Source organism: Pristiophorus japonicus, chromosome 12 (assembly GCF_044704955.1).
Source record: "Pristiophorus japonicus isolate sPriJap1 chromosome 12, sPriJap1.hap1, whole genome shotgun sequence".
Lineage (NCBI taxonomy): Eukaryota > Metazoa > Chordata > Chondrichthyes > Pristiophoridae > Pristiophorus > Pristiophorus japonicus.
The window spans coordinates 105,626,735-105,639,233 of record NC_091988.1 but is presented as its reverse complement, the minus strand read 5'-3'; the positions used below and the strand labels follow the sequence as shown (position 1 = coordinate 105,639,233).

At 48.7% G+C, this 12,499-nt stretch overlaps 1 protein-coding gene across 1 annotated transcript in view; it reads left to right on the top strand.

Moving 5' to 3' along the window:
• plxnd1 (plexin D1) overlaps window positions 1-12,499 on the top strand; it is a 94,412-nt gene that overhangs the window by 31,555 nt on the left and 50,358 nt on the right. The window contains 4 exon segments of the mRNA XM_070895833.1: window positions 2,265-2,404; window positions 3,914-4,084; window positions 6,783-6,873; window positions 7,504-7,722. Of these exon segments, the coding sequence (XP_070751934.1) occupies window positions 2,265-2,404; window positions 3,914-4,084; window positions 6,783-6,873; window positions 7,504-7,722 (621 nt within the window).

Here is a 12,499-nt window from a genome sequence, read left to right as displayed (position 1 = left end):
GAAGGACATTCTTGCTATTGAGAGAGTGCAGCGAAAGTTTGTTCACCAGACTGATTCCCAGGATGGCAGGATTGACATATGAAGGAAGACTGGATCATCTAGGCTTATATTCACTGGAATTTAGAAGAATGAGAGGGGATTCTATAGAAATATATAAAATTCTGACGGGATTGGACAGGTTAGATGCAGGAAGAATGTTCCCGATGTTGGGGAAGTCCAGAACCAGGGCTCACAGTCTAAGGATAAGGGGTAAGCCATCTAGGACTGAGATGAGGAGAAACTTCTTCACTCTGAGAAGTGTGAGCCTGTGGAATTCTCTACCACAGAGTTGTTGAGGCCAGTTCATTAGATATATTCAAAAGGGAGTTAGATGTGGCCCTTACAGCTGAAGGGATTGGGGGGTATGGAGAGAGAGCGGGAATGGGGTACTGAAGTTGCAAAAATGATCAGCCATGATCATATTGAATGGTGGTGCAGGCTCGAAGGGCCTACTCCTGCACCTATTTTCTATGTTCCTATGTAAACGAGAGCACTAGTTTAAACGGGGATGTGTATTGTGCAAACATGCATTAACAAATGATGTCAGCGGTCCAGGAGATTGGACAACCTCAATATCTGATGGCCCTAGATTACATTCCAGTCTGTAGCTCACACCTGAGTATCTGTTCTATATATAAACCACCCCCGTCCCCCTCCGCAGACGTCTCGATTAGATTCCAGCCTGTAAATCACTCAGTTATCTATTCGCATAAGAACATAAGAAATAGGAACAGGAGTAGGTCATGGACTCGGCTCCCCATAACCCCTTATCCATTTATCGTTTAAGAAACTGTCTCTGTCTTAAATTTATTCAATGTCCCAGCTTCCACAGCTCTCTGAGGCAGTAAATTCCACAGATTTACAATCCTCTGAGGAAATTTCTCCTCATCTCAGTTTTAAATGGGTGGCCCCTTATTCTAAGATCGTGCCCTCTAGTTCGAGTCTCCCCCATCGTAGAAACATCCTCTCTGCATCCACCTTGTCAAGCCCCCTCATAATCTTTCTTGTTTCGATAAGATCACCTCATTCTTCTGTATTCCAATGAGTAGAGGCCCCATGTATTCAACCTTTCCTCATAAGTCAACCCCCTTATCCCTGGAATCAATCTAGTGAACCTTCTCTGAACTGCCTCCAAAGCAAGTATATCCTTTCGTAAATATGGAAACCAAAACTGTACGCAGTATTCCAGGTGTGGCCTCACCAATACCCTGTATAATTGTAGCAAGCTTTAATATAAATTAATCTATATAAAAACCACCTGAACCCCTCGATTAGATTCCCGCCTGTAACCCACTCCTGGGTATCTGTTATTCTATATATAAATCTCCCGAACCCCTCGATTAGATTCCAGCCTGTAACTCACTCCCAGGCATCTGTTATTATAAACCCCCCCCCCGAACTTTTAATTCTGAAACTTTCTCTGCTTAAAGCTTTAATTCTTTGAAGGAGTTATTGAACTGATTTGTGAAGCCTGGCTAGTAGATGATGTGTGGTTTGCTGCTGTTTGTCTATCTCTCTGGAGTTGACTGGAGCCCTGTGGGATGTGAGGTCTGCTGAATGTGGACTGAAGGATTTCCAGGAGGGATCCGGTCCGACATGTCTGTCACTGGAGACGGAAGGAACCCAGGGCATGTACTTGGGCAAAGGCAGGAGCATTCCGTGCAAATCCTGCAGTAACCTAGGGCAACAGGAAACACCTGGACACTGCACTGTGGAGAAACCCTGCCTTAAGCCAGCTCCTGAAAAGGGAATTGTTTGTTGTATTCACATTGTAAACTGACCTGAAGGATCCTGGTGGATTCTGTAAGCCGGAGAATTCATGACCGAATGTGGAAGTTTGATAAGGAGCAGGCTTATAGTGAATGTTTCACAGTCAATGCCTGGGCATCAGACTCAGTGCCTTTATCTAAAAGAAAGCAGACTCACTGATAGTTTGTGTGTGCGCGTAATGGACGTTGGTGGAGTGTGTGCGCGTAATGGACGTTTTTTTGTTTCATAGCTATCTCAAACCCATGGAAACAATGTTCCCCTATTCACATTACCGTAACACTTAATTGTCTTGGAGACCTCATGCAGGTCATCCCTCAGCCTTCTCCATCATCACACTGTCTAATATCACACTGTTAGTTATTAACTCTGGAATATTTGCAGATTTATTTGGATGTAAAGCGACCACCCTCGATCTTATTTTAACCTATAATCACGTTTGTGTTTTTCCTGAGCAGGTTCCACAGGTCTCCTTGGTATTTCCGGATGAGGGACCCAAAGCCGGAGGGACCAGAGTTACCATCAATGGTACCAACTTGCACATTGGATGTTCCGTGAGGGTCATCGTCAATGGCTCCAAAGACTGTACAGATCTAAAGTAAGTCACTCGAACATCACCATGGTAATTCATCCACACGTTTGAGTGCTGTACATAAAGTCACGTGGAAGTCTTAATAGGTCAAAGCAATCGATGAGGCTGTGAAGGCAGGTTTTAAAGAAACATCTCTCTTTATATTTCAGTTTAAGTTTCCAGGAGCTCTGATGGCACCAGTTCAGGACCTCGGATTCAATCCCATGTTGAATAACCTCAGTATCCAGCTTTAATCACAAATCAAATCTCTCCAACACTTACACCACATACTTTTCTCTCACTACAGTCCAAACTCTAATCAGTAAATCTTTCTCAAACGCTCTCCTCATCTGCTGTCTGTGACCAACCACCTTAACCCTCAGCCATTTTGCTCTGTCCTATGCCACAGCACGTCGCACACAACCAAAGCCCTCGCCCTTCTCCAGTGGACTGCCGGCTCCTTGTCCTTATTGTTCACTGCCGACGGGGCTTTGCACCTCCTGCTGTGAGCGACAGGATATTCCTTTCCTCAATCCACCAACAGCTCTGCTTACCTGTCCTTCGAGTGCAAAACCAGCTCCTTCACTGCCTTCACAAATCCCCCAGGAACTTGTCTCTTAAATTGCCATTGATCTCTCCTCCTTTACCACATAGTGTCTAACTCCCTTACTGTGAGCTGCTCTGTCACCTCAGAGAATTCAGCGGCACTATATAACTGCACATCATTATCCTAACACCCCATTCCATTCTGTAAGTAGTTTTAATACCTCAATTCACCATGTAACCAGTTCTAATGCCCAAAATACATAGCAACATAAGAATTGCTAGACAAAGAATGACCTAGCTCCAACTAGTTCGCCTTCTACTATCCCGGTAGTCGCATAATACAATAATGTTGTTATTGACTAATCCCAGCAATCAATCTCTAACAATGAGTCTACAACAGACCCAGACACCACACGAGGAAACCCCCAGAAGTTCTGGGAACATGCTCCTCTCAAGTATGCTACACTTATCAAAATGTCATGTCTGAAATTACTGATATACTGTGTGACAAAATATTATTTTTTAAAATATTTTTCCACGGTGTATCCAGTTCTAATATGCCATCCTTTTATGGCCTTGCCACTCTTATATATGTAACCTTTAACAGGCCTACAATTCCAACCCCCCTCACCCAGAACTCTGCATTCCTCAGACTCTGGCCTCCGTTCATCCCCCGCCCGCCCCCCGCCATTGGCGACGTGCCTTCACTTTCCTCCCTACACTTTGGAAACTCCTCCCTAAATCCTTCTCACTCTCTTTTCTTTTAAGAGCCTCCTGAAAACCCCATTTGACCAAGCTTTCAGTCACGTCTTGTAATATATCTCCTCCTCTGGTTTGGCATCCATATTTGTCTGCCTCGACCTTTGTGAAATGCCTTGTGACATTTTTCAACATTGAAGGCGCTAAGTGAATGCACGGTGTTGTTGTACAGGGTGGTAACGCCTTGATCTGAGTTTTTGTAATTCTGATTGTTATCCTTTTTCTTACCAGACGCACCCCGAATGCTATTGTTTGTATGATGCCAGCCCTGCATGTGTCTGAGACAGCCATTCCTCTTTGTGTCCAGTTTGAGAAGAAATATTGTATCAGCAAGAACATGACCTTTAATTATCGGGAGAACCCATCAATAGATAGTATCAGTCCAAACACCAGCTACGTCAGGTAAGAGAGAACTATGGGTGATGGAGATAAGATCCATCCATGATTGCCATCTCCATATTTAACCTTTCAGGCAGCATTGCTATGTTGCCATTGGCTGACCTATCTGTTCCCTTCACATTGCCAGTTTCCCCAGGCTCCCTTTCAGGGGCTGACCATTGACCTGGGGGCGGGGGGGGGGGGGAGGGAGGGAGGGAGGCTCAAACAGGACATTTATTCTCCACATGGCTGAGTCAACATGTAATTCTGTGGGGCTAGAGTAGAAAATGTTCTAGCTTTTATTTAAGAATGGAGAGGTGGATAAATAAAGATAGATATAAGATTAGTTCTTATAAGGGTAAATACAGAGAGATATTGTGAATATTCTTTGCGATTGGAGCAATTTCCCCCTATTGCTGGGCAGCTTTAAATCCACTTCTTGTACCTGCCCTGGGAGTGTTTGATGGGACAGTGTAGAGGGAGCTTTACTTTGTATCTAACCCATGCTGTACCTGCCCTGGGAGTGTTTGATGGGATAGTGTAGAGGGAGCTGATTCTGTAGCAAAATATAGAAACTTATCTCCCAAGGTGATAGCCTTGGCTCATTAGGAGCACCCGTGCCTCTGAGCCAGAGAGCTGTGTGGTCAAGACCCACTCCAAAGATGTGAGCACATAACCTGTTATGATCCGTGTTTCCTGGTGTCTGACTGGAACTTATTTGAATCTGGTGTCAGAGATTGTGACCCCGGTGCGGGACTGTGACACTGGTGTAACCTGGTGTCGAACAGTGACTGCCCTCCCCCCCCCCCCCCCCAGTGCGGGACAGTGAACTCTCTCTTTTCCCTCCCCCCACACCCCGGTGCGGGACAGTGAACCCAGTGTAAGAGTTTCTTCAGGTATTTAAAAAGGAAAAGGGTGGCTAAAGTAAATGTTGGTCCCTTAAAGGACGAGACCAGTGAATTAGTAATGGGGAACATGAAGATAGCAGAAACTCTGAACAAATATTTTGGATCAATCTTTACGGTAGAGGACACCAACAATATTCCAACAGTGGATAGTCTACGGGCTATAGGAGAGAGGGGAGGAACTTAACACAATCACAATCACTAAGGAGGTGGTACTCAGTAAAATAATGGGACTAAAAATGAATAAATCCCCTGGACCTGATGGCTTGCATCCTAGGGTCTTAAGAGAAGTAGCAGCAAGGATAGTGGATGCATTGGTTGTAATCTACCAAAATTCCCTGGACTTTGGGGTGGTCCCAGCAGATTGGAAAACTGCAAATGTAACGCCCCTATTTTATATTTAAAAAAAAGAGGCAGACAAAAAGCAAGAAACTATAGACCAGTTAGCCTAACATCTGCGGTTGGGAAAATGTTGGAGTCCATTATTAAAGAAGCAGTAGCAGGACATTTGGAAAAGCAAAATTCGGTCAGGCAGTCGGCATGGATTTATGAAAGGGAAGTCATATTTGACAAATTTGCTGGAGTTCTTTGAGGATGTAACGAACAGGGTGGATAAAGGGGAACCAGTGGATGTGGTGTATTTGGACTCCCAGAAGACATTTGACAAGGTGCCACATAAAAGGTTACTGCACAAGATATAAGTTCACGGAGTTGGGGGTAATATATTAGTATGGATAGAGGGTTGGGATAAATAGGTCATTCTCTGGTTGGCAACCAGTAACTAGTGAGGTGCCATGCTGGGACCATAACTATTTACAATCTATATTAACGACTTGGAAGAAGGGACTGAGTGTAACGTAGCCAAGTTTGATGACGATACAAAGATGGGAGGAAAAGCAATGTGTGAGGAGGACACAAAAAATCTGCAAAAGGATATAGACAGGCTAAGTGAGTGGGCAAAAATTTGGCAGACGGAGTATAATGTTGGAAAGTGTGAGGTCATGCACTTTTGCAGAAAAAAATCAAAGAGCAAGTTATTATTTAAATGGAGAAAGATTGCAAAGTGCTGCAGTACAGCGGGACCTGGGGGTACTTGTGCATGAAACACAAAAGGATAGTATGCAGGTACAGCAAGTGATCAGGAAGGCCAATGGTATCTTGGCCTTTATTGCAAAGGGGATGGAGTATAAAAGCAGGGAAGTCTTGCTACAGTTATACAGGGTATTGCTGAGGCCACACCTGGAATACTGCGTACAGTTTTGGTTTCCATATTTACGAAAGGATATACTTGCTTTGGAGGCAGTTCAGACAAGGTTCACTAGGTTGATTCCAGGGATGAGGAGGTTGACTTATGAGGAAAGGTTGAGTAGGTTGGGCCTACTTTCATTCTTCTGAATTCCAATGAGTAGTGATTTTATCGAAACGTATAAGATTGAGGGGGCTTGACAAGGTGGATGCAGAGAGGATGTTTCCACTGATGGGAGAGGTTAGAACTAGAGGGCATAATCTTAGAATAAGAGGCCGCCCATTTAAAACTGAGATGAGGAGAAATTTCTTGAGGTTTGTAAATCTGTGGTATTCGCTGCCTCAGAGAGCTGTGGAAGCTGGGACATTGAATAAATTTAGGACAGAAATAGACGGTTTCTTAATCGATAAGGAATTATGGGGAGCGGGCAGAGAAGTGGAGCTGAGTCCACGATCAGATCAGCCATGATCGTATTGAATGGCAGAGCAGGCTCGAGGGGCCAAATGGCCGACTCCTGCTCCTATTTCTTATGTTCTTATATAACCCGCTGTAATTACTGCTTTCTCTACAGTGGTGGACGGCAGATTGTTGTGAGAGGCCAGAGATTCCGTTTAGCTCAGAGTGTGCTCATGGTGGTTGAACATGTTGGAAAAGCGCAGTCGGTGAGTTTCCAACCCTGTCTGGTATTGCATCGCTGTCGGGTAAGGCCATCTATCCTTGTTGTACATGACAGTCAGTGTTGCATGGGTGTGTTTGAGTTGAATATAATAAGTGTGCACTTAATGGGAATGGTCTGTTTTTAATGGATTAAGCGTGTGGTTTAATGGGAAGATTGTGTGTGTTTTATCCAGACGAGTGTTGCCTTAACGGAACAAATGAATATTAATGGAACGAGAATGTATAGAAAGAACTTGCACTGATAATAGCACCTTTCACAAGCGCAGGACATCCGAGAGCTCTTCACAGTCAATTAAGTACTTTTAAAGTGTAGTCACTGCAGTAATGTAGGAAACACAGCAGCCAATTGGTAATGGCCAGATAATCTGTTTTAGTGGTGATTGAGGGATAAATATTGGCCCCAGGACACCTGTGAGCATTGACGGGAGTTGGGGGGTGAGCGTGGACGGGACGGGGGAGGGGCGAGTGTTGACGTGGGGGGGGGGGGGGTGTGAGTGCTGACGGAGGGGGGGATGGGGAGCGTTGACAGGACAAATGCTCCTTTTAATGGCACGAATGTTTTTAACGGGGTGAGTGTGACTATTAATGCGCCGGCTCTGTTCCTGTTTGTACAGGTGTGTGTAGTTGAGAGTGACACTGTTCTCATCTGCCCGTCTCCTGCCTACTCGGTTTCAACAGTGAATGTTCACTTCTACATCAATGGGATCCACTACCAGGAGCCTGGCACCGACAGCACACGGTTCAACCTGGAGTATCACAGCGACCCACAGTTCTCCCGCAAGGAGAAGCTCATTAAACACCATCAGGGAGAGCCCCTCACCCTGGTGATTGAGGTAAGTGACTCATGAGGGAGGTCTGTCCATTGACCCTTATTTTAAAGTCACTCCCAATATAGGAAGTCCTGTTACTGAATCAGAACAGTCACTGTCAACGCATCCAGGGCCTGGATAAATTCATTGGTGATACCCGAACAGGGATTATTGGGCTAAGGCACTGACTGGTGTGGTCTTGAGTAATAGAGGAGACAGGTTTACACCTCTCAGTGCCATTTGCATCACTGGGTTAGAGGGAGAAATGAGCCAAGGTTCCTGCTCCTGATCACTGCCCAGTGACTCCTGGGTTAGAGAGAGGGGAAATCAGCCAGGGTTCCTGCTCCTGATCACTGTCCAGTGACCCCTGGGTTAGGGAGAAGGGCAATCAGCCAGGGTTCATAGAAACATAGAAAATAGGTGCAGGAGTAGGCCATTCGGCCCTTCAAGCCTGCACCGCCATTAAATGAGTTCATGGCTGACCATGCAACTTCAGTACCCCATTCCTGCTTTCTCGCCATACCCCTTGATCCCCCTAGTAGTAAGGACTACATCTAACTCCTTTTTGAATATATTTAGTGAAATGGCCTCAACAACTTTCTGTGGTAGAGAATTCCACAGGTTCACCACTCTCTGGGTGAAGAAGTTTCTCCTCATCTCGGTCCTAAATGGCTTACCCCTTATACTTAGACTGTGACCCCTGGTTCTGGACTTCCCCAACATTAATAAGAACATAAGAATTAGGAACAGGAGTAGGCCATCTAGCCCCTCGAGCCTGCTCCGCCACCCAACAAGACCATGGCTGATCTGGCCGTGGACTCAGCTCCACTTACCCGCCCGCTCCCCGTAACCCTTAATTCCCTTATTGGTTAAAAATCTATCTATCTGTGATTTGAATATATTCAATAAGCTAGCCTCAACTGCTTCCTTGGGCAGAGAATTCCACAGATTCACAACCCTCTCTGAGAAGAAATTCCTTCTCAACTCGGTTTTAAATTGGCTTCCTGTATTTTGAGGCTGTGCCCCCTAATTCTAGTCTCCCCGACCAGTGGAAACAACCTCTCTGCCTCTACCCTGTCTATCCCCTTCATTATTTTAAATGTTTCTATAAGATCACCCCTCATCCTTCTGAACTCCAACTCCAGTCTACTCAATCTATCATCATAAGGTAACTCCCTCATCTCCGGAATCAGCCTAGTGAATCGTCTCTATACCTCTTCCAAAGCTAGTATATCCTTCCTTAAGTAAAGTGACCAAAACTGCACGCAGTACTCCAGGTGCGGCCTCACCAATACCCTATACAGTTGCAGAAGGACCTCCCTGCTTTTGTACTCCATCCCTCTCGCAATGAAGGCCAACGTTCCATTCGCCTTCCTGATTACCTTCCTGAAGACCGAAGCAAAATAATTGTTTAAGGTCTCAGCCATTTCCACATTTCCCATTATTAAATCCCCTTTCTCATCTTCTAAGGGACCAACATTTACTTTAGTCACTCTTTTCCGTTTTATATATCGGTAAAAGCTTTTACTATCTTTTTATGTTTTGCGCAAGTTTACATTCGTAATCTATCTTCCCCTTCTTTATTGCTTTCTTAGTCATTCTTTGCTGTCGTTTAAAATTTTCCCAATCTTCTAGTTTCCCACTAACCTTGGCCACCTTATACGCATTGGTTTTTAATTTGATACTCTCCTTTATTTCCTTGGTTATCCACGGCTGGTTATCCCTTCTCTTACCGCCCTTCTTTTTCACTGGAATATATTTTTGTTGAGCACTATGAAAGAGCTCCTTAAAAGTCCTCCACTGTTCCTCAATTGTGCCACCATTTAGTCTGTGTTTCCAGTCTACTTTAGCCAACTCTGCCCTCATCCCACTGTAGTCCCCTTTGTTTAAGCATAGTACGCTCGTTTGAGACACTACTTCCTCACCCTCAATCTGTATTACAAATTCAACCATACTGTGATCACTCATTCCGAGCGGATCTTTTACTAGGAGATCGTTTATTATTCCTGTCTCATTACACAGGACCAGATCTAAGATAGCTTGCTCCCTTGTAGGTTCTGTAACATACTGTTCTAAGAAACAATCCCGTATGCATTCTATGAATTCCTCCTCAAGGCTACCCCGTGCGATTTGATTTGACCAATCGATATGTAGGTTAAAATCCCCCATGATTACTGCCGTTTCTTTTTCACATGCCTCCATTATTCCCTTGATTATTGTCCGCCCCACCGTGAAGTTGTTATTTGGGGGCCTATAAACTAAGCCCACCAGTGACTTTTTCCCCCTTACTATCTCTAATCTCCACTCACAATGCTTCAACATTTTGTTCATTAGAGCCAATATCGTCTCTCACAACTGCCCTGATATCATCCTTTATTAACAGAGCTACCCCACCTCCTTTCCCTTCTTGTCTATCTTTCCGAATTGTCAGATACCCCTGTATGTTTAATTCCCAGTCTTGGCCACCCTGCAACCACGTTTCTGTAATGGCCACCAAATCAAAGCCATTTGTGATGATTTGTGCCGTCAACTCATTTACTTCATTTCGAATGCTGCGTGCGTTTAGGTAGTGTTTTAATACTAGTTTTAAACCTTCTGCAGCCACTTTATATTCATACATATTATCCCTCCCTATCACCTTGTGGTTTACACTTACCCCAGTGCTACTCTGCTCTGTTGCCTTCTGCATTTTGCATTCTTTCTTGGGGTTCTGTTCATCTGAGTTCTCACCCACTCAGAGCCCTCTCCTGGGTTCCTATCCCCCTGCCAAGCTAGTTTAAAGCCCTCCCAACCGTACTATCAAAACCACCCGTGAGAACATTGGTCCCGTCTCTGTTGAGGTGTAACATGTCTGACTTATACAGGTCCCACCTTCCCCACCTCCTGATCACTGTCCAGTGACCCCTGGGATAGAGAGAGGGGAAATCAGCCAGGGTTCCTGCTCCTGATCACTGCCCAGACTCCATCATACTCTCCCTCTCTGTCCCCTCCCCCTCCTCTCTGTCCCCTCCCCCTCCTCTCTGTCCCCTCCCCCTCCTCTCTGTCCCCTCCCCCTCCTCTGTCCCCTCCCCTCCTCTCTGTCCCCTCCCCCTCCTCTCTCTCCCTCCCCCTCTCTCTCTCCCCTCCCCCTCCTCTCTCTCCCCCTCCCCCTCCTCTCTCTCCCCTCCCCCTCCTCTCTCTCCCCTCCCCCTCCTCTCTCTCCCCTCCCCCTCCTCTCTCTCCCCTCCCCCTCCTCTCTCTCCCCTCCCCCTCCTCTCTCTCCCCTCCCCCCTCCTCTCTCTCCCCTCCCCCTCCTCTCTCTCCCCTCCCCCTCCTCTCTCTCCCCTCCCCCTCCTCTCTCTCCCCTCCCCCTCCTCTCTCTCCCCTCCCCCTCCTCTCTCTCCCCTCCCCCTCCTCTCTCTCCCCTCCCCCTCCTCTCTCTCCCCTCCCCCTCCTCTCTCTCCCCTCCCCCTCCTCTCTCTCCCCTCCCCCTCCTCTCTCTCCCCTCCCCCTCCTCTCTCTCCCCTCCCCCTCCTCTCTCTCCCCTCCCCCTCCTCTCTCTCCCCTCCCCCTCCTCTCTCTCCCCTCCCCCTCCTCTCTCTCCCCTCCCCCTCCTCTCTCTCCCCTCCCCCTCCTCTCTCTCCCCTCCCCCTCCTCTCTCTCCCCTCCCCCTCCTCTCTCTCCCCTCCCCCTCCTCTCTCTCCCCTCCCCCTCCTCTCTCTCCCCTCCCCCTCCTCTCTCTCCCCTCCCCTCCTCTCTCTCCCCTCCCCCTCCTCTCTCTCCCCTCCCCCTCCTCTCTCTCCCCTCCCCCTCCTCTCTCTCTCCCCTCCCCCTCCTCTCTCTCTCCCCTCCCCCTCCTCTCTCTCTCCCCTCCCCCTCCTCTCTCTCTCCCCTCCCCCCCTCTCTCTCTCCCCTCCCCCCCTCTCTCTCCCCCTCCCCCCCTCTCTCTCTCCCCTCCCCCTCCTCTCTCTCCCCTCCCCCTCCTCTCTCTCCCCTCCCCCTCCTCTCTCTCCCCTCCCCCTCCTCTCTCTCCCCTCCCCCCCTCTCTCTCTCCCCTCCCCCCCTCTCTCTCTCCCCTCCCCCCCTCTCTCTCTCCCCTCCCCCCCTCTCTCTCTCCCCTCCCCCCCTCTCTCTCTCCCCCTCCCCCCTCTCTCTCTCCCCTCCCCCCCTCTCTCTCTCCCCTCCCCCCCTCTCTCTCTCCCCTCCCCCCCTCTCTCTCTCCCCTCCCCTCCCCCCCTCTCTCTCTCCCCTCCCCTCCCCACCTCTCTCTCTTTCCCCTCCCCTCCCCACCTCTCTCTCTCCCCTCCCCTCCCCACCTCTCTCTCTCCCCTCCCCTCCCCACCTCTCTCTCTCTCCCCTCCCCTCCCCCCCTCTCTCTCTCCCCTCCCCTCCCCCCCTCTCTCTCTCCCCTCCCCTCCCCCCCTCTCTCTCTCCCCTCCCCTCCCCCCCTCTCTCTCTCCCCTCCCCTCCCCCCCTCTCTCTCTCCCCTCCCCTCCCCCCCTCTCTCTCTCCCCTCCCCTCCCCCCCTCTCTCTCTCCCCTCCCCTCCCCCCCTCTCTCTCTCCCCTCCCCTCCCCCCTCTCTCTCTCCCCTCCCCTCCCCCCCTCTCTCTCTCCCCTCCCCCCCTCTCTCTCTCCCCTCCCCTCCCCCCCTCTCTCTCCCCTCCCCTCCCCCCCTCTCTCTCCCCTCCCCTCCCCCCCTCTCTCTCCCCTCCCCTCCCCCCCTCTCTCTCTCCCCTCCCCTCCCCCCCTCTCTCTCTCCCCTCCCCTCCCCCCTCTCTCTCTCCCCTCCCCTCCCCCCCTCTCTCTCTCCCCTCCCCTCCC